Source organism: Pithys albifrons, chromosome 6 (genome assembly GCF_047495875.1).
Source record: "Pithys albifrons albifrons isolate INPA30051 chromosome 6, PitAlb_v1, whole genome shotgun sequence".
NCBI classification, from domain to species: domain Eukaryota; kingdom Metazoa; phylum Chordata; class Aves; order Passeriformes; family Thamnophilidae; genus Pithys; species Pithys albifrons.
The window spans coordinates 37,940,845-37,964,757 of record NC_092463.1 but is presented as its reverse complement, the minus strand read 5'-3'; the positions used below and the strand labels follow the sequence as shown (position 1 = coordinate 37,964,757).

The following is a 23,913-nucleotide window of genomic DNA, read 5'->3' as shown; positions in this document are numbered from 1 at the left end:
GATCATTCAGAACTTTGCACCAGCCTAGGTCATACAGAACATCCATATAAACCCATTTGGTGTCAGTGGTGTGCATGTAAAAGCAGCTGCCTTCATGGAAGGTCAGCTTAGAGAAATACCATGTTTTGGAACAAATTATTTTAAAAGCCCATATAAAAACATATCTTGGTTTTAATCATATTTCAGCTGACACAGCAGTTAAGGAAAGTATAAGCTAATAAGTAAGTAGAGACAGAAAATGAGATGTTGTGGCCTCATGATTTTACAGTAAGTTATTAGGTGAGTAGAGTAGCACAGCATCAACATACTGCTTATGTCCAGATCTGTGCAGCTGCAGCAGATCTAAGGGAATCATTAGTGGTCACACAGACAAAGGTTTAGATGCCTATCCAAAACAGGAAAGCTGTTTAATGCAATTAATAAGGACGTACTCATGAAAAGCAAGGCTGCTAATCCTTGCGCCGATTTCAGACACTTCCTTTTGCATTCAAGTTCTATCCTCCCCCAACATCCTTCACTGGCACTACTTTGTACTTCAGTGGAGTAAAACCCTACACGTGTTCAGGATCTTGTTCAAGATCACCCAAGTATTTACAGAATTCATTCTGTGCAAGGACAAAAGCAGCGTGGGACTGAGATCAGGAAAGGCAGGCCACTTAACATTGAAAAGCTTCCACCAGCAGAGCTAACATTACACCTGTTTTGGCTAATTAAAACATATAGTAACTATACACGATTACAGGAAGGGTTTTCGGCGAACTGTCCAATCAACTGGGCATTACTTATGACAGAGTACTAAAAATACTAATGGAATTCAAACGCTATTGGATGTCACCATGAAAAGAGAAACTTTCACCTCTACAGAGAGAACCCCTCAGAGGCATGGACTCAGAAGCAGAGATTCAGTAGATACTGTGGGAGAACACACACACCTTCTGTTTCCAGATCAGCTCTTGACTTACTGTCTTACATAGGTATAAATCACTTTGCATCATCCTTAGCTTTCTCCCAAATCCTGCTATAAAACTTACAGCTCACTTTAATTAAGTACTTCAATTCCACTGTAAAAAAACCTACCATGAAGTACTTTGAATCACCTAATAAATCAATGGTATTTCCTCAGTCACTATGCAAAATCAACAAGAACCAGACATAGTCACTGGTAACATTTCATCTTTTCACATACTGGTCTGTCCAATCACAAAAGTTTCATACCAAGAAACTTCAGAGCTTTCTCTGGATAAATGCAGGCATTTGAATTCTTAACAACAAATCATAAACTTTTAACATAAACAACTTTCAAGCTTTTACCATATTTAACACTTCATGCTTTTGAAAGCACCAACCTGCTGTATGACATAGCAAAGTACTTTTTAAGGGACTTGAGCAGGAATATGAGCTACTCTGAAAATGAGGGAACTGCCACAACAAAAAGACCTCACTACCACATTCAAGAGAAACACACGTCAACAGCAAAATTTAATGCCTTGAAAACAAATGAGATGTTACAACAACTTTCTACCTTGAGGAAATGTAACTGTTCAGAGGATGATTTTTTATTTGTTCGTTTTAAAGGTAAGAGATGCATTTTACAACTATGTGATGTAAATGCAACTTGTGCATAGCCTGCACTTGCACAGAGCTTGGAAATACCACACAGTTTTAATTAAATTAAGCAAGTCTGCTACCGAGATTTTGGAGAACGCTTCTCACAAGTAAAAATAGTCTACAAAGAAAATAAGGCATTAGACGACTTCCTGCTATAACATCCAGTTATTCAGCCTTACCGGATAACATACATTAAAAATGTACATCAAGATTAAGTCTGCTACAGATTAGTGGCTGAACAGTCTGACTATATAAAGCCACAAGTGTCATGGAGTGGGGCAGGCAGCCTGGCATTCCAGCTGACTAGAAATCCTCAGGAGGCTTCAAAGCGATGAGCAGCGCTGGCCTGTCTAAAGGCCTGCCTAAATGCTGCATGTCCCTACAGACAGCAATGGAAACTCAACACTTGAGGAGGAGTCTGCAAATTCATGGTGCAGAATGTCCTGCAGCAACATGCTCCTCATGAGGCTTCTCAGGAGGCTCCTGAGACTCCTCACAGACAGAGGTGTCATTCCTACTGCCTTAGTGACTTCTCTCCTGCAGCAACCAACTGCACACATAACAGTTGACTTGTAGAATAGTAACACTAATATAGAGGCCTATGCTCAAATTTCACCACCTCAAGCAGAATTTACACGGAACGAAGGATCAACATTCATAGACCATCTTTTCTTCCCAGATTCACTGCCCTTGAGGCATCTGAATTCACAATGCATCCCCTTACTTGACCACAGCTTTTAATAATTACCCTAACCCTACTTCTGGGCACATATGGCAGGCACTTTAACCCTCCTTCCAAGATGCTGATCTGTGCAACTTAACCCAATCAACTGAGAGAAGCTTAAGGACTAAAGTTAAGTCATGACTAACAGCATTATTCTTCTCCAGCACACAATCATGCACTGTACAAACCACTCTGTAGTCACAGGTTTGTTTTTTTCAAAAACGAGGCAAAGGAGATAACTAAATTACACCCCAGTTGTTAAAATATTTGTACCAGAAGCCAAACTTTTAAGGTAACTTTCTTTCCAAGACTTAATTTCATGCATGTGACAGACTGAGGGTACACCAGACCCCTCAGCACTGAAGCAGGACAGCCAATGTTATAACTGGGCAGATGAGTCTTTAACTGTTTTGACATTGAGCCAGGAGAAGACTTACTTCACAGGCCAAAGTTCTTCAAGTTCCTGCTAAAAGCAATAAAATTTACTCCACTAACTAGAATATATTTAGCAGAAACTGAACACTATCCCATGAGTACAGCTGCTTTTCTCACAATAGACAAGGAAAGTATGCTGGAGAAAAGGACACTATAGAGAAATACCTTAAAGAGACCAGCACAGGCACAGGAACATGTGCCACAAACACCAAGTTTTCATTTACTTTTATTTTACATAAATCTAAGCACTGAGTGAGCACAGACCAGAAGTCTTTGTGTGTGTGTGTATATATATATATATATACACTTTAAGACAATCAAATTGCATATTTCTCATTCTCTATACATAAGCCATGCTAATAATTTCCTAACATCTGAACTAAGCTTTCCTTGCTGTAAACTGAGACAATTCTTTCCTAGTGCAAGTAAATGCTTTATTGCAATAGCTTTTTACTCACCAGAGGATTCAGAAATATATTCTAGATTCAGTGATGTATCCTAATTGGAATGGAGTGCTGTTCAGCATTACTGCTGTGTGTTGTCTCTCTTAACACCCAAAATCCATGTATCTGGAAAGCTTCTACTTCTCCCTACACTCCCAGCTTGTTCTAAGGCACGTGCAAACTCCTTTTCTTCAGATGTTTTCTCAAACATCATATTTCTTAAGACTATTAAAAATGCTGTTCCTCTTTTCAAATTGCCCAAAGCACTTCAAAAGAAGTGTTAAAAAATGGATACAGTACTCCAACTAAGATCCCCACTGGAACTCCTTATAGAGGGGAATTATCTTCCTACCCCTGCAACTGTTACAGCCTCAAACATGACTGATAATAACTGAGACAGTCTTATTAAGAAGCAATATAGTGATCCACAAGATGTGGGAAAAATAACCAAACCAATTTAAATACTTCTGTAACTTACAAGAGAATTCACATTACCAGCTTATTTTGGTAACCTTGAGTCACTTATAAAGGGTCTTCAACACACAGACTATTTTAAGAATGACAGAAATACCCAACACTGGACTTTATACTTATTTCTGTAACATTTAGTTGTACCTCTTTTTTAACTTCCTAAGGAAGGAAATGTCTCTTTCACTAATTAGAAGTTAAGAACTGGTACTCAGAAGCCACATCAAAACAGAGTACTCTGTATACCCCATCTATTGCAGTTGCACAGAAGCAGGTACCTGGCCTTGTCAAAATAACTCAGGCTCCCCTCAGGCTCCCTGAGATCTATAGAGACACAAAAGAACAAGTAGGGAGAGCATTTGGTCAGTAATTGGGCTGCTTCTATTTATACTGTCATTACAGATTAAGAAGAACCACTGGAGAGTGAGTTGAGGCCAAGGTAGTCAGGTCACTGTTCAGTATGAGGCGCTTTCATGCCAAGAAAATTCAATTTAAGCATCCCAAACATTAACATAGCAGTCATTAATGATCCAATAATAGAAATATAGGGATCTGTCTGAATTATTCCATCCCTGTAATGCAGTTTGTCCCAGGGCTGAACAACAGCAGCTCCATCATCTTAGGACCAAAATGTAAAATAGTCTATGACTTGATGAAAAAACCCCAAAACCTCACACTACAAATATGAGAAACACTTTTATAAAAACAAAGAAGTTACTTGCAATCACAGCTTTCTCTTGCTTTGCTAGAATCAGCTCGAGTCAGACACCATCTCAAATCTTAGGACACCATCTGCTGGCAGAGTTCACAGAAGACGATTACCAGATGTTTAGAAGAGCTTTAACAATTTACATTTGATTCTGGATGTCTTATGAATTTTGTCTTTACAAGATAAGATGGAAAGAAAATTGATGGAAAAATATCTTCATCTTACCTAGATAAAGTTATCTACAAGTCATAGAACCTCTGCATACAATCTGGGTACATATTTGGAGGACAGTGATTGCTGTTATTCCCTTCACTGGATTCACAGCTTTGCATAAATTAAGATGCCTTTAGCTGACATTTTTTCAAAGATGTGACATTTTTAGACACATGGACTAGAAGATACTCGAAGCCTGGTCACAGTAACCAAACTGACTCAAGTAACAGCCAAACAGAGCTTGGCTAAAACTTGTTCCAAACTGAAATGCCCGAACACAGCACCTATTTAACTAACTTTACATATGAAAATCAGTCGTTAGTGGATCGTACGCAACGGTGCAAACGAAGATTCCTTGTATTGCCAGTTCGGCTGAAGTCAAGCAAGGACTTTAAAAAAACAAATGGAAAAAAAATTAAATAAAAATAATACAGTTGACTTTAATGGAGAAGATTTCGGGATGGGAACCTATTTACCAAGGTAAGAAGGTAAAGAGCCATATTGCACTGGCTCTCAGAGCCTGCAGCAGTAATCCTAAATACTGCACCGCTAATGGAGATAGACTTTCAAACTTCAGCAAAGCTATTAGCCAAATTTTTTGAAGACTTAAATGATTTTTTTCTTAAGGCTAGGCTCTATTAGTTCAGAAAACAGTCAATTAGTTTAATGTAGTAGTTGAGGCTTAACTGAAAGAAGTGGGAAATAACAAAAGAAAAGCAATAACCAATAAAGATAGAGAAAATGCAGTCCCAGGAACTCGTGTTGAAAACAGAGTCCATCAAACCCCAATCCTCTTCTCTCTCAGGTCACACCTCAGATGCCATCTGTTCTTTAAAGCTGGACTTCAGAAGATGCAGGAGATCAGGTGAAAAGGAAGATGTTTTACTTGCATGAGGACATTGTTATCAAGCCACTATTAATGAAGTAGACTGAAGCATGAACTTTAATCATCAATGCCACTGCAAGCTAATGTTTCATAAACTTTTCACAAGCACTCCTGAGCAGCCCTCAATATAAGTTTGCGTGTGAACTACCCTGCTGGCCATGACGAATGATCACTAAAATATCTCATATTTCGTTGTTCTATTAAGCGTTTTTTCACACTATCAGTCCCACTCCTTTTAGGTTACCAGATATTTATCACCACATTCAAACATGCTTTTACTACGACACATTTTTAGCTGCATGCTATGAGGAAGGTAATTAAGCAGTTCTACTTAAAGCCACATTTTATCCCCGGAGACGCTCCTGGCAGGTACCAAGAGATGCTGCGCTACCAAACCTCGTGTTTAGCAGGATAACGAAGCTCAGGGATCACTGCAGCAATGAAAGATGCTCACCAGGCAAAACAAAGGGCATGCCCGTCCCAAGGCGAGACCCCCGCTGCCGCAGCCCCTCCGGGCCATGCGGGCCTCGCCGCCCGCCACAGGCGGACCGGAGGGACCCCCAGCACTCCCGGCCGCCGCCAAAGCCCTCCCCGAGCTCCCTGCTCCGCGCAGCCCCGCACTTACTGATCGCACCCCCGTCCAGGGCAGTGGTCCCGCCGCCCATGCCCGTGCGGGACAGCGGAAGCCTCACCTGGCCTGGCCCGCCCTGGCCTGGCCCGACCGCGCCGGGACCCTCCGGGCCCGCACGGCCCGCGCGCGCCGCGGGGCGGCACTCCGTGCGCACAGCCAATGGGCCGGCGGGGCGGCCGCCGCGCTGCACGCCGGGAGGCGCGCCTGCGCGCCGCGGGGCATGCCGGGAAATGCAGTCCTGGGGCCGCGCGGGAGCCCCGGGCCAGCGACGGGTATTGAGCGACCAGAGCGAAGGGAAACGTCGCTGTTGTCGCATGTGAATATAGCGCTATAAACCGCACAGCGCCACGGGCTGCCGCGCTAAAAGGCAGGCGCCGAAGACCGCGGGTACCTCAGCAACGAGGAGCCACGAACTCCGCGCCAGAGCGCGGCTGTCAGGGCAACTCTGCCTGGGAATCTGCTGCGGGCGCGATTCGGAAGCCAGGAGGGCAAACGCCCGGGCTCGTTCCCTGCTGTGCAGCGCAGTGACCACACTCCACTGGGACTGCCTACGGAGCCCAGCCCTGCGGGGGCTGGGAGCATCCCGAGGTGCTCCGAGAGGGAGAGCAGGGAAAGCCAAGCCCGGCTCTGAGATCGCAGCAGTCCCACTGGAAGAGGAACCTTGTGCCGGCTCAGCGACCCCCGTGAGCTGCTGCGGCCCCGGTGCCGGGAGAGCTCCTGACAGTACTCGGAGCCGCACAGCAGGGAGGGGGTCTGGCAGCAACCTGAGCAGGCATGGCGTTATTCACACCCGACAAGGAACACATCTCCGGAGAGGCTGTCCGGCTCAGCTGGGAGGATGAGGTCTGAGGCTGAGAGCAGCGGCTGTCCCGCCCCCCTCACGGCGCGGCGCCATGTTGGGCGCACCGGGGCCGTGTGAGGGCGCTGCTTCCCGCCGCCATGTTTAGCGTGGCGCGTGGGCAGCGCCCCTTCCGCTTCCGGGGGCGGCAGGGGCGGGACATGGCACCTTAAAGGGGCGGCGGAGCGCGGCCCAACCCGGCTCGGCTCGGCTCGGCTCGGCGTGAAGGAGCGGCGGTGGTGTTGGTGCAGGTACGGCGGGGTGGGCTTTGTCAGCTTGTAGCGCCCCGGACAGGGCAGCAGCCCGGCGGATCCGGTCCGTGGCTGCTTTCTTGCCCGCGTAGCGCCCTGAGCGGGGCGAGCGGGGGCCTCTGTGAGGCGACACGGCCGCGACCCGGCCGTGCTGGCCCGGCGGGTGCCGCTCGGTCTCGGCTGCGCGGGGTACGGGCGTGGCGGGGAAGCGGCGGGCCCGCTTGCGGGTCCGAACCCTCGGAGCCCCCGCCGAGGGCTGTGCCCGCCCGGTCCCTCTGTGCGGGAGGCCCCGCGGGCTCTCTTCTGCCGCCGGCGGTACCGCCGTGTCCCCGTGGTTTTCACTTGAGTGGTGAGGGCCCGTGAATGGAGCTATTAGTAGGATACAGGAGAAAATCCCCCATTTGCTCTGTCTTTTTAAACCTGTGTTGTGTCCTGTTGCCTTCCAACTCATCGTTAAGGTGCTGTTGTGGTATGTAGAGAACAAAAAGCATCGAACCTCACCTGTGCTTTAGTGATTTGCTCAGCTGTACGTCTCGATGCCTTTGGCCCTTCTGGGAATCTAATAAAGAGTTAGCTTTATTTTTCACTTTTCCCCCTTCTTTCACTTGCACACAATGAAGATTATCAATTTAGCACACGTGATTTGGAAACCTAAGTGAACGAGCTAAAGAAACTTTGGAAATTTCTTTCTGCAACTTCTCTGGCTATTTACCTTCCTCTTTTTTGCTTCCTTACAAAGGGCAGTCAATGCTCACTGTTCAGAGCTGAGGGCGTTGCTTTACTTCCCCTTCATAAAGAAACCTGATTCTTTGCTGTAGAGAGAGCAGCGATGTTGAGAGGTCTCTAGAGACAAAGGAAAGCCCTCCTATGATGTCAATTGCTTTCTTGATTGAATTAAGCAATTAATTGCTTACTGACAGTCTAATAAGGAATGCCTGACCTCCTCTGCAGTTTTTGAAATGGATTATTATACAGCACAGTTTGTGTCATCGGAAGAAGTGGAATCTGTTACTGTCTCCATGAGGATCGAAGTTCAACTTCTCTTGGCCAGTAACTAATTTGGAGGAGGTTTCACGAGGCTTTTCCAGGGACAAAAATGAATTGTTGAGGACAGTGTGGAAACTGAACACACTGCCCAGAGGAGGTGGCATTGCTAGTGCCTGGGTTTGTGCTATCGCCTCCGTACAGTGTGTTCAGGAAGCAGATAAGAGAAAGCAGGAAGCATGCGGAGTAGTGTCCTGTTCTTGGGCCTTGGCCTCTTCCCCAGGGTCACAGATGCTTTATTTATCTTGTAGGCATAATCATGTGGAGAAGGACATTCTGGTGCTGATACCTTGTGCTATCCTGCATTATCTGGATGAATTTCAGCTAATTAACAAGTAGGATGGCTGCTTTTGTTAAGGAAGGGTTTTAAGAAAAACAACTTCTATATTAGCAATATGATGAATTTGAAAGAGCAAAAACCTTCAACTCTGAACAACGAAGTTATCTAACTTGTAAGCTGTCTAATTTTTGATCTTTGCAAGTATGCAAAGACATTTCCTAATTAACATTCACGTATCTAAGACTATTATTTCATTAATTTTTTTGTCTCTTGGTGAAGGCAAGAGCTCACTTTAGAAGTGAAGCACTTGAGAGCTTCCATGATCACCTGAAGCTGCACCAATTCACCAATGGCTAAAAATACCAGCTCATGGTACACTGGCTTTCCGTCAGTGCTGCCACAGCAGGGTTGTGTCATCACCCAGCTCCTCTCTTTGTGGTAAATAGGCATAGGCTGCATTTCTTAATCTTACTTTTAGATCTAGTGAGTGAGAACAATTTTTTTTTCCTTGATATGTATTTGAAAGATCCCAGGAAAGAACTGGGAACTGTAGGATTTTTGGTATTCTTACTAGTAGCTTATGTTAAAAGGGTGAAGTACAACTATTACTTTCTCTTTCTTCTGAAATGAAGAGGTAGTCAAATATAGTTACCTGGAAATAGAAAGGGTAGGATTCTTTCATATCGTGACTTTATAGAAATGAGTAACTTGGACATGCATGTATGAAAGTTTTCCACTCAACTCTGCTACATTTAGCTCTCAACTGCAAAAAATATTACTAGATTTTGAAGAAGACAACATGAAGATGTAAGCATGGGTTCTGGCTAGAAAACTTTGTAGGAGTTGTATGGTTCATTCACAGCTTGGGAGTAGCTCTTTTGAGTGAGAGAGGAAGTTTATTTTAGAAGGCAAACTTAGTAAACCTTATGGCTTTGACATTAAAGAGATAATCTTATACCAACTGTCAGTTCTCACAGCTATTGTCTTCCGTGGCCAAAACTATTATGTTGGTTTCTTCTCTCACTTTACTGCCTACTCACAAGAAAATTGTGGATGTCTTAATTATTCTCCGTTTACAGAACCAAGGCACAGTCTCCTGTGTGTTATTGATGTTACCGAAATATCATCACCAGAAAAAAACCCCAAACCCACAACAATTCGTAAACATTCATGCTTAGCTTCTAATTTACAGTTACTGATGAAGGAGGAAGAAAAGTTTGTGATACTGATTAGAAGCTTATCTTCATTGCAAAGGGAGTGGGTTCAAATAGAGGACCTTCAAATGGTAAGGAATTAGTTTGATACTTAGCAAATGTGATGGATATATGAGAAATTTCTGAAAGGCATTCAGCCTGTCAGGGGCACAAAACTACTGCTTGTTGCAGATCTCTAGCCAGAGATGCAGGACAAAAATCGTATTATTCAAGGTGGGTTTGGTGCAAGCAATCCAAACAGTTTATTGGTCTAATGCAAGTAGACCTGTCTGGTTTAATAAAACCTGTGACTTTTGACAGCCTTTCCCTGTCCAAGGTCTTTTACAGAGGTGGATTGTGTAACTGGAGGTGAACAAGCAGTTTATTAGGCCTTGTGATGCCCTGCAGTTAATTTAAATTCATAAAGATCAGTAAGTGCTTTTGTGATCAGTGACTGCTTTGGATAGCAGAGCCTGAATGTACCATGACTGTCATAAAGAAAGGAAGTGAGTTTTCTTTTTTCCTAGAGCTAATGAGCATTAGAATTGCTTCTCAGCTGGCACTGAGAAAAAGCATATTCAAACAGCATGTAGTGTGCCTACTATAGGTTATATTAACCTGAAAGTATCTTATAAGCTTCAGATGATGATTGTTATGGAAACCCCTTGCAAACACTGCAGCCTCCTTATTGTAATCGCTTTTGGAACTTTTTTACATTGGAAACTGAATGTGTTGGTATAAATAGCTTGTAAGTATTTCTGAATAATAATGAAAACACTTGTAAGAAGAACCCTTAGTGGTGCAGAGAAGTATCTCAGACCAATGAGAGAGACAAAAAAACATGTTAATTTTTTACCGTGTGGTCTGGGAAGGTGAGTGGCAAAGATGATTTATGTTGTTGCTGTCTGCGTAAATCAGTACTTGGGTCTTGAGGGTCTATCAATTCAAATGCTTCCCTTCCCCCCCTGGAACTTCAGTTATGAAAATAAGAAAATAATATTTATTATGAGAGGTAGATTTGTAAACCTTTGCTACAGTTACAGACATACCAGTTAAAATTTTTGCAAATCCTTTTGCTTTTGAGGGATTCAGCATATCATAACAACTACTTCTAGAGTGTTACTGGAGTCTTCTAAAGCAGTTTTTATCTATGAAAATGTTTTCCCTTTTTATGACTGTTGAACTCTTTCAATGGGAATGGAAAGAACACTTAACATTTATGCTGGTAACTCAAATGCCTTGCTGAATTTATTTCTGGATTACTGGGCAAACCCTGTACTTTTCCAGCATGGGTAAGTTTGTTATTTTAAGACCCCATTTCCTGATTTTCTTTTTACCTTAAAGTAGCAATACAATTTTCCAAAAATATTTTGGAACCAAAAATTTGGAAACTAAATTATTACATTTACTTGGTTGTTCTCAAGTTTCTCTTAGCATCTCACTTAGGTCATATCAGCTGAATAATTATTTTAGTGTCTTCTAGTCCCAGCCAGGTGTTATACCAAGTAGAATGAAATGTATAGGCCTTCATTCTTTGAACTGTCTTCTAGTTTCATCTCTCTAAATACTGATAAAAGGATACTTCTGATGCTTAACTGGTATCTCTTATTACAGGGGAAGGTTCTCTTTAACGTGATCACTTAGGAGTAATATTGCCTCATCATGGAGGAACTGTCACCTGAAGAAATTCAGCTGAGGGCCAACCAGGTCACTGATGAGGTAAATATTATAGGAAAATATGTGGGATTACAAAACTTGTCTGACAAGATTAGAATATCTTTTAAAAATAGACAGACCAGGGTACTGATTCTGCAAGGGTATAGCTGAATGGTTTAAATTTTCACTTTTCTTAGTAAATACTGGAGTGAAGGCTACTTCTGAAAATAAGAATCAATTTAAACTTGTGAATTGTAGTCACCGATTTGACTGGGTACTGATCACACAGTCCTGATTACTGAGACAATGAGGTTGGGTACCTACAGTATTGTTAATCGTATTGATACTTTGTGACTCTCTTATTTAACTAAAATTGATTTGAATGTATCTTATTTTATAATGACCTTCCAGTGGGATAACGGGGGGGGGGGGGGGGGGGAACCCAGAACAAAACAAAAAAACCCCTGATGTGCTGCTACTATGACTGTATTGTAGTGTGTATTAATACAGACAGGATGGTGAACTTTTGTATATTAGGAGCCTTACTACAATGAACTGGTAAAGAAGACTTTCAGACACTTATTTGTATATTCATAGATATATATATACACATATGTACATATATATATACACACACTATTAATGCATTCATTTTAAAACTCTCTTTCTAGTCTTTGGAGAGCACAAGAAGGATTCTTGGCTTGGCCATTGAGGTAAGGAAAAACTTTAGAATTCTCTGTGGATTTATTAAGTATAAGAAGCAACATCTTAACTGTAACAAAGTTACCATAGTCAACTTTTTGTCTTTCTCAAGACACACATGTCAGTAGAAGGTGCTGACTTAATTCAGTAGTAGAGTTGGAACGATTAAACTTCATGAATTTCACATTATGTCAGATCACAAAAGGATCCATGTCCTTTTCACCTGTTTACCTCTTAAACAAAATGACTTCATCTCCAGATGCCACCTGTGAGTGAGGTTGCATGAGGAATCTATTCCCCCACGCTGTTATGGGTTGCTGAAGGTGCTGCTGTTATCAGAGGGATTTGAATCAGCATAGCCGAATGAATACCTCTCAAACACAAACACTAAGTGCATGTAGTGAGCCAACATAATTTCTCTTGGTATCGTAGTTTGGTGATTCGTTCTATGCTGCCAATTTACAGTAAAGCATGGATGCAACTTGCTTGTTAGAATCAAGACTTTGAGCCAGCAAAAAGCTGTATTGGAGTATATTCTTCAGTGCTATTTTCTTTTGCTTTGTGTTCTAAAACACTAGCAGTGAAATATTCTCTTCCTGATCTCTTGTGGTGAATTCTCAAGAATGGTTTTGCAGGCTTTGTTTTGCTTTGTTCTATCTGGCTTTCAGGGCTAAAGCCCTATTGAAGGGTGTAGGGATAAAGAAAGAACCAAATTTCACTTCTCAAAAAACAAACCTTCACAAAAGGCCCACTAATTGAAGATACTGTAACAGGTGAGATGTTCATCAGCCTAACATAAGATCTAATTTGAAATTTAGAATAGGTTTACTACAGAAGTTATTTCTAGAATGGTGTTTTATTATAAATTTGGGTGGATTATCCAATTTACTATCAAGACCTGCAGATTTTGCACTGCTGTATTGAAATCTAGTTTTACATCTGCAACTAAATGTCTTTCTGCAGTCCCAGGATGTTGGTGTCAAAACTATTACCATGCTGGGTGAGCAAGGAGGTAAGTTCTTCCTTCTTCCTCTCTTGACACTAAGAATCACTATTATGACTGTAAGAAAAAGATCATCATTCATGAGTTCTTGCTGAAACTAAAGGCTTATTAAAGACGATCTGAAAATAAGATTTGCTTGTTGTTTTTTTTCCAAATGTTTGTAGTATTTAAAAGTTTTCAAGTAGTTCAGAGATAATGTTAGTTACAACATAATACACTTCTGCTAGAGAAGGTGCTTCTTTTAACCATCCCATGAATGTAACTGTCTGCATTTATTGTAAAAGCAGTGACAGAACTGCTGCTTCAAAATTAATCTTAAAAATAAAAGAATCCTAAAAGGTGAGAAAGAAAAAAGGCTTTAGTCTTGGTATAAAGATAGAACTGCAACTTGTAAGTTCCTGCTTGAAAGAAATGTTAATATTCCCCACCCCATCTTCCTTCAATCCATGTTTATTCAGGTTACTTGTTTCTCTCCTAGAACAACTAAATCGCATAGAAGAAGGCATGGACCAGATAAATAAGGACATGAGAGAAGCTGAAAGGACACTGACAGAGCTCAACAAATGTTGTGGGCTCTGTGTCTGTCCTTGTAACAGGTCAGTTATATTGGCACTTGGGTCTGAAGTTTTAGAGTATTCTCAATAACTATTGTATTAGGAGATGCTCACTAATAAAACAGCTAATTAAAAATGCTAACACAGTTGATTGTTTTCGTTTGTAAAGTTGCACCCTTTTAAAATTGTGTCAGAGTAACTAAAGCTTACTTTTATTGAGCCATATATTGTGCCCCTTTCACTGTAAATACAAATGCTGTATAACATCCTACACAATTTTGCCTTAATCTCCTTAAAGCTTTTATGTAGTAGAATACTGTCCATGCAGATGAGACCAAATAGGACTGCAAATAGCTGTATGCAAGTGCCTGTCTGTGAGAAATTTGATTCCAAAAATAATTTTTTCACAAAAGTACTTTTGTACTAACTTAAAAGCAAGAAAACTTACATTTTAGAAAAGTAATATTGGTTCTCTAGGCATTTAAAAATATTTATGCTTTAGGGAGGGTGAGAGCGGAACAGACCAGACGTTGGTGTTAAAGCTCTAATCTTTCACTAGTGGCTATATAAATTCTTGCTGACCTACTTCACAGTACCTTTATAAAATCAGTGTTATGGCTACCACATCTAAGTCAGTTGAACAATCTAATCTTGTATGGCACTTGATTTGTACTTGCAAACACTGAAACAGCCTGAACAATGATCAGAATTATTTTTTGAAGGTGTGCTAGATTTACCTTTTAGCAGCAAAGTATCAAATTACTTTATGTGGATTGGATGCAATCATATTTCTTCCAAATGGAGAAATAAATTATTTTGAGTGCAGTAATTGAAGTGAAAAATGTGTATATTTATTCTTTTATGCTCTTTGGCTAAATTTTTTTCAAATCTTACGGCTCAGCTGAGAGGTAGCAGAAGTTTAGATAAAAATTCCTTGGAGTAGCTGAGTCTGCTTATCCAATAGAATAACACTTTGAGGATCATTTAGGATAGATGTGAATGGCTTCTAAGGCTGAACTTCTTAGAGCTTTAGGCCCTTAAAAAGACAGATAGTTCTGTCCTGATCTCCGAACAGGTGTGCTTACTGCTTTGTATTAGTTGGATCAAGCTGGTGGACTTTGAGCATTTTGACACACTCAGTCTTTGTGTTCTGTGGCTGTTGGTCTTATTTCACTGAAGCTAAGCTGCTTGTTTACATGGGGCAAGCTCAGAATTTGTGAATTCTTGTGGCATTCCAAGTACACAGATAACAAGACGAGAAATAAGAGTTGTGTACCAAACTGGGCAGTAATGTGCAGAAAAGAACCTAATGAATGCTAAGTAGAGAACAGTGACTTTAATATATCTACTGGTACATCAATCTTCCTGTCAATGTCAGAATTATTTGTCAGGCAGTTATCTCCAAAGCTTTTCATTTTTTTCATAAAAGCATAAAGCTAAACTAGAACACTTGCTGAATTATTAAATACTGCCTTTTTACTTTATCCTAGGCTTAGATTATGTATAAAAGCTTTTTGAAAAGACAGAATACTGACAGTACTGTTATACAATCTATGTACTAATAACAATTTATCTGTTTGTTGGTCTTTCCTATTCTTTTCCATTCTCCCCTAACACTGATGCTTGCTTTCTAAAAATGAAGACTAGGATAAGAAGCTGCATTCACTTAAGCTGGTGAAAGTGGATTTTAGGACAAGGTCAGTCATAGTAGTGCAGATGCCTGTTTAACCAGCTGTCTGAAGTGATGCTTCTGTTGCGTTTTTGCTTGCATGTGCACAATGTCTGTCTGCATGCAGGTCTCCTTGTGCTGGGATGTATTGAAATACTGATGTGAATGGAAAATGTCCATTACTACAGAGGGTAGGAGCTGTGGAAATGGTGAACAACTGCTTGAGCCCTTGCTGCTTTGGCAAGTTGTATAATTGCCATGGTCTTACAGAAATGAAACATGAGAAAAGTGAACATACAGTAATTTGAAAAACAGCTCTTAAAAACAGATGGTGGAAAGTTTTGTTCTTAACTGTGCTTGGTTTGAACAGTTCTTTTTCTAGCTGTCTTCTTCAGATGTGCCACTTGTTTTCTGTTAATTAAGTCCTCACAGTTGCCTCTGAGACTTAAGAGTTTGCTTATCTGGAAGCAAATCATGCAAAGTTCTCCTGCTGTTATGGCTTTAGTATGAAAGAAATTAAAATATGATGCTCAATCTAGTTGCAGTAAACCTAAAGAGATCTTTAAGCCTGTATATGTACAAAGAGCTAGAATTACTAGTTTAGGTTTCTTTAGGGTTTTGCTGCGTGCAATATTTCTATTGTGAACTGAGAAACTCTTCCATTTCTTCCCTTCATGTATTCATTCTAGATTATTTCTTGTAGGATCTGACCTTTGAAATACAATTTCCCATTTCAAATACATAAATGCCTGTAGAATGAGGGGAATATTTCTTCATTGCAGCTAATTTCACAACTCTTCAAATGTAAAAACATCTGGCCTACTGAGAGGCATTGCATCTATTACCTGTAACTGTAGAGTTAGATGTAATGAAAGACACTACAGATTTCCCTTCACAGGCTTTTAAAGAAGCAGAAAAGTGGCAGTAGAGTCTGGATTATCTAGCTTAAACCTGAAAATACCAGTAAACAAGGTGAACATGAGAATATTTTCCTCAAAATATGTTCTTTCAGGTTCATGAGAACTGACCTCAACTTAGATCAGTTATTATTCTGTCACGTTTTTTTCCCTTCTTGCCTATGTGGCTCTGTGATTCTTGAGATTGCTTTGTGTCAGTGTGCTTTTATTTTTTTCTTTATGAATTATGTGAAAGAAGTGTAATGGTGAGTTGTTTTGATTTAATGAAGTTAGTACAGTTGAATTGCAGAATGAAGGAGCTATTTAAACATGATTACTGTTATTTCATAATCAAAATTAACCTGAGAAACATTAAAAAGAAAGGCTTGACAACAAAAACTTGATAAAAAACCCATAGTGATTAGTGGTTTTCTTGCATAGAATAGCTATTTGTTTGTGGGAGTTTTTGTAGTTCATCCCCATTTCTTCCTGAAGAGTAACCAATCACAACTCTATACTAAGTCCTGCTGGAAGTGCAACTTTATCTTATGATATGTAGGCCTTCCTGTTACTGTGATAAGCTTCTGTCTTCTGCTGAAGTACGTTACTTTAAGGAAATTACTGTTCTTGTGTTAAAGCTTAAGACAACAATAATCCCTGTCCTTAGAGTAACTCAGTTGTTTTTAATACCAAGATATAAGAAATTGTGTTATATAGACAAGGCTTTATCTGTACAAAACTAAATCTGTTTAAGGCACAAGACGAATGTTACTGAAAACCCTAGATTAGTACTGAATTTCCCTCAGGAAGCCATATTTCTGAGGTAATGGCTCAGATGTCTTCCTTTTCCGGAGCAGGACGAAGAACTTCGAGGCCAGCAAGGCATACAGAGCAACCTGGGGAGATGGAATGGAGAGCTCGGCAGATCACGTGATATCCATGCAGCCGAGAAGCATAAACCTGCAGCAGTCTCAGACTTCTGGAGCACCAAGTGGAGGATATATTACAAGGTTTGCTTGTTCGTATTCCTCAATCTAAAGTACAGAAATTCTGAGTTATAGTTGTCAGCTTCTTTCAGATGAATATTAGGTGAAGTTGCTAAATAGTTAAGTTGAAGGAGTTGTTACTGCTTAGAGGGGAGATGGTGGATACCTATGCTCTAAGTATTGTAGTGTTCATCTTACTTTTTTTTGTTGGTTTTTTTCATGATATGGGTATTATCCATCTGTTTCTGGAAGTGAGAATTATCAAACTTAGTGCTCAGTTATTGAGGGGACTGTAAAAAATATCAGGGACTCTGTCATAAAATATATTTGAGATAAACTCACATCTTAAACTTCCTCTGTTCATTGTTATTTAAATTTTTAAGGCTATTTTTGTAATAGTGGCTAGCTTAGCACCTTCTTTTGCTAGATGCTTGCTTGGAATGCAGGGGGCTTTGAAAGGGGAAAACCATACCTTGGCTTGAATACATTGTGCAACAAACAAGTCCTATTAGAGCAAATCTAGAGTAGAGAAAAGCAAGATCTCAATTCCTGAAACATTACCTTAATTATTTGAACAGAATAACAAATGATGCCAGAGAAGATGAAATGGATGAAAACCTTGCTCAAGTAGGAAACATTCTTGGGAATTTGAAAAACATGGCTTTGGATATGGGCAATGAGATTGATGCCCAGAATAAACAAATAGACCGGATAAATATAAAGGTAAGTGTCAGAGGTGTTCTCTGCTTTCAGCTTAGAGATTGTTACTGAAGTTATGAGGAATGTCCTATCTGTCGGTACTTGCAGTAAATATCCATTAAGGTTATATCGTCCTCTAGGATGCAGTGACTTGAATGGGAAATATTCCTTGATGTTTGGGTACGTAGCTGAAAATTCAAATGCTTCAGTGTGTCAGGAAACCTAAATATACAGCACAGGTTACTACTTACTCTGAAAACAAACTTGATGGGTTCAAAAGGACAAATATTTACTGGAGGCATAACGGGGGGGTTATTGCTTCCAGGAAATCTTTTATGTGGTAGGGAATAGGTATTTTTAACAATAGGAAGGTTCTTCTGGAATTTAAAAAAAAAATCTCTGTAACAAATAGATATAAAATAAAACACAGGTAATTCATTGCCCTAATTCTTGTGGCCAAATTAATATTGGGGCTGGGGAGAGTTTGGAATAGTGAGGTTTGTAGGTGCACAGGGACATGGTCTGCATGTGAAGTTAGTCATAGTTAACTTTCTTTTTTTGTATAATTGTATTGCTTTATATTACTTAAATATTAGCTTCCCCAAACTGATTAAGCATATATATATACATATGTTTGAGGGGGGAAGCTTTCAAAGGAATAGTTAAGGAGGATTTAGGCCTATTTTAGAAATGCCCATATTCTGAAATGAGTAGTTCTTTTACCGACATCTTGGTCTAGAAGGAAACGAATGCTTTGAAATGTGTATATTAAAGATTTCAAAAAGCAGAAGTGAACATCGATTACTGTAAAACTGCAGTATTAAGACAAATGGGAAGGCAAAAAATCCAAATCTATGCAAAGTTAAATGTGCAGTAGGGGTAAAAACAAGAGAAATGGGATTTTCTCAAATATGCAGAGCTAGTTTGACAAAATACTGGTTGTACCTGCATCAGCATTTCAGTTTTTTCTAATAATTAAAGGGTTGTCATATTAATAAGGCAAATCAACATGATCCTGTGGAGCATGTCTTAACTGTCTTTCACTGTTCTCTGAAACTATACATCTGATTATCAGGTAAAAAAATTCAAACTTTTTAAAGTACACTGGAAAATTCCTTGAAGTTTTAAACAAAGTGCGAAATTCTTACAACTTATAAAGCAGACTGAAAATTGCCTGGTCAACTGCAACTGGGAATTACTATTTTTTTAGTAAGAGTGTTTCTAGTGGATTCAAGCATCTGGTTTTGGAATGATGTTCTTTTGTTTTAGTGGTCTGAATAAACTTTGGTGATTGAGTCTTACTAATATGAAAAGTTAGAATTGCTTTACAGAACAGAATAAAAATGAAAGTGCAATTCGTGGGTTTGAGGCTGGCAACCTGTCTCAGGATATTTAAAGTAATCCTTTTCTGTCAATAACATTTTTTAATCTAGTGAACACTATGGAAACCAAATCAACATGTTGAGTGTAAATCTCCAAAGGGCAGTGTCATCAAGAAACAAAGTGCAGTATTAAGCTTAATAGAGCTTAATAGAGTCGATACTTCTATTTTTTTTTTAATTCCAGCTCAACTGGGAAACCCACAGACTTGACTGTGTGACTTCTGCTAGTCTGAATGAACCTGTAATGAATCTTAAGCTACTGCCTTTTTCTTAGAAATAAATCTAGTAGTGAGATCAATGTGGTTCTAAAGTGTTGTTAACAGGTTTGAGTCTTACTTTTATATAGTAGATTGCTGCCTGTCGCCTTTACCTGAAGGTGAGAACAGGAGGGAAGGAATTGAACTGCAGCTGTCTTCTTCCTAGGCCTTTGCAGTATGAAGGTGTGAAATTGCTAATACTTGGCACAGGTAGAACTTCTTAGGAATTCCATTTGGGAGGACATTCCCTGCTGCAGGTTGGATAACTGGGGAACTATTTCAAAGCTCCTTGTACCTTTCAGTAAAACTGTATTTTGACACTCGTTCAACCTAGATGTTTGAGCTGGCTTTTCATGCTTTATGGCAGTAAAACAATAATAAAATTAAGAGCTTTTTCTTACAAATGCCCTATTTTTATGGCACTAGGACTCTGGGGTGTGTATGAATGAAAACCAGGGATTTGCACTAAGCAAAATAATTCTGACTTGATGCCATAGGTCCGCTTTCAACTATTCCTTCTAGTTCAGAGCAACTTTGTTGCTCTGTAGAGGTCTTTAAGATGCCTAAAAGCTTGGAGAGATGGAATTTTTATCCCCTTGTTTTGTTAATATCCTTCCTGACCAGCTGCGGCAAGCTGCTAGGTTTTGAAAGTCAGCTAAGGAGTGAAAACTATTTCTCCAGATTTTGTTTCTGTCAAAATTGACAGCATATGCTGACTTCCCTTATGTCTACTACAGTGATAATACCTTGCAATTCAGAAGCTCATGCAAGGTTGAATTTTTAAATTGTTTTGCATGGAGTCTGCAAATGATCTATGAATTTCTCTCTTTCAGGCTGATACAAACAGGGATCGCATTGAGCAAGCCAACGTCAGAGCCAAGAAATTAATTGACAATTAAAGCCTGCTGTCATTGTTCAATGACACAATGTCTCTCCAGCTGCAAACCACCATATGGATCTGTGAAACTTCTATTCGTTAATAAGAGGGGCTGGGAAAAATGAAGCAGTTCACTTTCTATAGTAATTAATTTTCTCTTAATGCTTCATGTAAACATGGCCTTGACTCAAAGAAAGCAGCCAACTTCCTTCTACTCATCTGCCTTCCCTTCCTTTATACTGCTCAGGGCTGAAAGTATTAGGGCTTTGAGAATCTTCTCGCATGTTTTATTCCTCCTCCTCTTTTCTTTGTATTATTTTTAATTTCCTGCACTGAAAATACAGTCCTTTTATTGAAGTTGAACAAGCAGGGTAACCTGAGTTCACAGTTGTGGAAAGTTGGAGAGGGCACTTTGCACTGTTTGAAATACCTCATAAGTTGAGTGTCTTCACTAAAATAGGGACTTGGTGAACATTGTCTAACTTGTATCTCTAGCATGCTAACCATAGTTTTACAATCCAAACCACATGATTGGTTTGGGGTTGAGTTTATGGATCACAGAATTGAAGAGGCCCATTACTTACAGCTTGTGGGTTGAGGGCTTTAAAAGTCTTCCTAACCACATGAAATTTAAGGTCATGGTAACTGGATGGGTATAAAGGTTTCCATTTCTTTACTGTGAATTGGCATCACTTTGGAGGCCATGACTAGGAAATCATGCTGCATTGTCCTTATATTTGTTGTGTGTGTATATATGGCTGATCTAAACCCTGTGCACACATGAAAATAAAACTATCTCCCTAAAGTATTTATTTGATGGAAATTTTTACACCCCTCATCTGAAAATTAACTTTTGTTTGAGTGATGCATTGTAACAGGGAGAAACTGAGTAGACAAGCATGCAACTCTCTTGAATCCCATATCTTATTATCTCTTGGCCAGTTTTCCCTGGAGTTCAGTTTATGCCTTTCTCCAGTGCAAAATAATGATCTAGTGCAGAGTTTGCTCTCAGTAATGACTTTGGGGGCACTTCTTAAACCTACCAAATTCAGAGAAGCTTATTATGAAACTTCTTTGTCACAAGTCTGGAGGAAGCAGAAGCTATTTATGAACTGTATGGTAGTTCTAAATAAACTAGTTCTCAATAAATTCCTGACTGGTTTATTATTGCAGATATTGGGACTGGCAGTTGGAAATGTTATGTGTTCAGGTTGCTTGCAAGTAAACTGTTCTGTTGCAGAATAGAGAATTTTGACCAGGTGAGGTACAGCTCTCTCCTATGAAGAAAAGTACTTTGGTTTTACTGTGATATAATTAGATTTATCTCCAGGACTTTCTCTAAATCTTTACAGTATTTAAATTGCCAGTGGCTTATATAATTTTAACTCCAAGTAATATACTATGCCAGTTTTAAAGTTGAAAATGATACTTTGAACTGAACTGTGATACTCTGTGTTGGATGGCAAAAATCTTCAGACCACATTGATTGGAAGAAAAATTAAAACTAATAGCATTATAGGGTGTTTTTTAGGGGAGGACAGTCCACAAGTATCCTGTAGCCACTAATATTGAATTCCAGGGCTAGAGATGGCACTAATCCATTGAAATATTTAAACAGTGTTAAGTGTGTTGTTTTCTTTTTAGCAGAAATACAGTCAGTGTTACTGGTATATTTTCAGTTCACTCCCAAGGCAACTTGATATTTAAAGAAAAAACCAAAACCAGCAACCACACACACACACACACACAAACAACCAACAAAACCCCAACCAAACAAAAACACCCAAACAACTGACCAAAGGATGAAGCAGCTGCATGTAGTAAATAGGCCAGTGGCAGTTTGCCTTATGTGAATAAGGTAAAGTCATTTTAGGGGATTAGATACTTCAGTAGTGTGGATTGGCTCATGTCTAGCTTCCAGTAATTGTTGGAAAGCCAATGAATTTCAAAAGTTACCTAGTTGCCTGATTAGTAAATGAAGATTATGTGCTTAAAAACAAAAGTAGCAAAGAAGTACTTTTAAGAACGTTGTATAGTAAACTTTGAACTACCATCTGCATAGGAAGGTGTGGGGAATGGATGAGCTTTATTCCCCTTCTTACAAACTTCAGGTTAACTGAAGGATTATTTGCTGCTAGTTCTGAAAGCAAAGTATACATTATTTTCTTCCTGAAACATAAGACTGAAGTGGTTCCCTTTTTCTGCTTCCACAGTGCAAACCTGCTTTGTAGCATTTGAACATTCCAAACATTGGAATGTTTTTCTCCCTTGCCACTACAAGTCCATATTCTTGACTTGCCTGAGCTTTAACAACAAATTAACATGTTGGCTGACAGAATGCTGTGATTGGTGTATCAGAATTGTAATATTGCAATGAATACCAACAAGGAAGTAATTTCTGAGACTCTAAGCTTGAGTATTAGCAGAGTATTGATACTATTTTCTGATGCAGCAAGAGCCAAATCCATGAGGGAGTTGGTGCCTTTATGTTAGTGAACAAGTCTTGGATTGTATTACTGTTGTCTGTAGAATAGATGCCTAATTTCTGTATCTACGGTATGAAATCAACACTTGTACATCTTTGTATGTCTGAATGCTATTAAGAATGAAGGCTTACCGTTTCTGCTTTTGATTGTTAAATTATATATTGTGCACAAAAAATACATACTTTTATAACTGAATGCATTTTAAAATTATTTTCTTGTATAAATGTCTTTGTTTAGTTTCCTGTCCTTGAAAAACTTGGCAGAACTAGTTGCTATTATGCAACTAGGAAGTTCCCCTTCTATTTTTATTTTACAGAAATCCTAATACTAACAAAGGAATGGGTGTGGTTGGGAAGAGTGACTTCCAGTTGCTAATTCACCTTTGCTGCACTTAAAGCAATGCAGTGTCTAAATGCTGGTTGAATAGATGGGTGATGTGTGTCTTACCACAATGGAAAATTGGAGGGCAAGTGATATAGGTCTGAAATAAAATATATGAATTGTTTATATTGTTAGCTAGGGTAACATCTTCTACCTCAGTAATTCCAAACCTATGAAGCTGCACGTATAAGAGTTTATGGAAATGATTTTACAGCTTCACTTGTAGAGTGAGGATGATGAGAAAACAAACTCCCAATATAAAATTACTAGTAGATTATATAGAGTGCTGAAATGTATAGAACAGCATTGTACTACCTGACTTAGTCACAATTAGTCATTGCAGTGAGTTAAAACATATAAGAGTATCACCTACTTATTTTTAACTTGGAGCAGTAGTCTTCCTCTGTTCTGGAACAACTTCTGTTAATCAAGGACTAACTCTGCTCCAGTCAGTATTTTACATGGTGCTTTTTCCATTTTGCTCTACAAAAAGCTTTGATAGTTGTCATAATTCCAAGGTAGCAAAGGAGCCTAGCAATGAGTAATAAAAAGGTTTCTAAATGCGTACTACTGATCATGTAAAAGAAATGTTGACTTATTTTTTCAACTGTTTCCAAAGGTAGTAAGATTTTCTTGTAGTAA

The 23,913-nt window shown here is 39.6% G+C and overlaps 2 protein-coding genes across 7 annotated transcripts in view; one reads left to right on the top strand and one right to left on the bottom strand.

Annotated features, from left to right (window-relative positions):
* The window catches only part of ZNF106 (zinc finger protein 106), a 38,606-nt gene extending 31,578 nt beyond the window's left edge, over positions 1-7,028 (bottom strand). For 3 of the 5 annotated variants that reach the window (XM_071558325.1, XM_071558329.1, XM_071558330.1), the window contains exon 1: positions 6,112-6,257. The gene's annotated coding sequence lies outside the window, so the exon portion shown is untranslated. Of the gene's footprint in view, positions 1-6,111; positions 6,258-6,881 lie in introns of those variants that run through there. The other 2 variants (XM_071558327.1, XM_071558328.1) reach the window with 2 other exon arrangements.
* Positions 7,029-7,096: 68 nt separating this feature from the next.
* SNAP23 (synaptosome associated protein 23) lies at positions 7,097-23,085 on the top strand. 2 transcript variants are annotated; one of them, XM_071558335.1, is made up of 9 exons: positions 7,101-7,206; positions 9,723-9,815; positions 11,338-11,442; positions 12,051-12,092; positions 13,045-13,093; positions 13,563-13,680; positions 17,061-17,213; positions 17,768-17,912; positions 20,361-23,085. In XM_071558335.1, the coding sequence occupies exons 3-9, from the start codon at positions 11,386-11,388 to the stop codon at positions 20,424-20,426; spliced, it is 630 nt and encodes a 209-aa protein (XP_071414436.1). In that variant the 5' UTR covers positions 7,101-7,206; positions 9,723-9,815; positions 11,338-11,385; the 3' UTR covers positions 20,427-23,085. The 2 variants fall into 2 exon arrangements, with proteins under 2 accessions (XP_071414435.1, XP_071414436.1); XM_071558334.1 differs by lacking the exon at positions 9,723-9,815 and having other exon boundaries at positions 7,097-7,206.
* Positions 23,086-23,913: the final 828 nt, after the last annotated feature.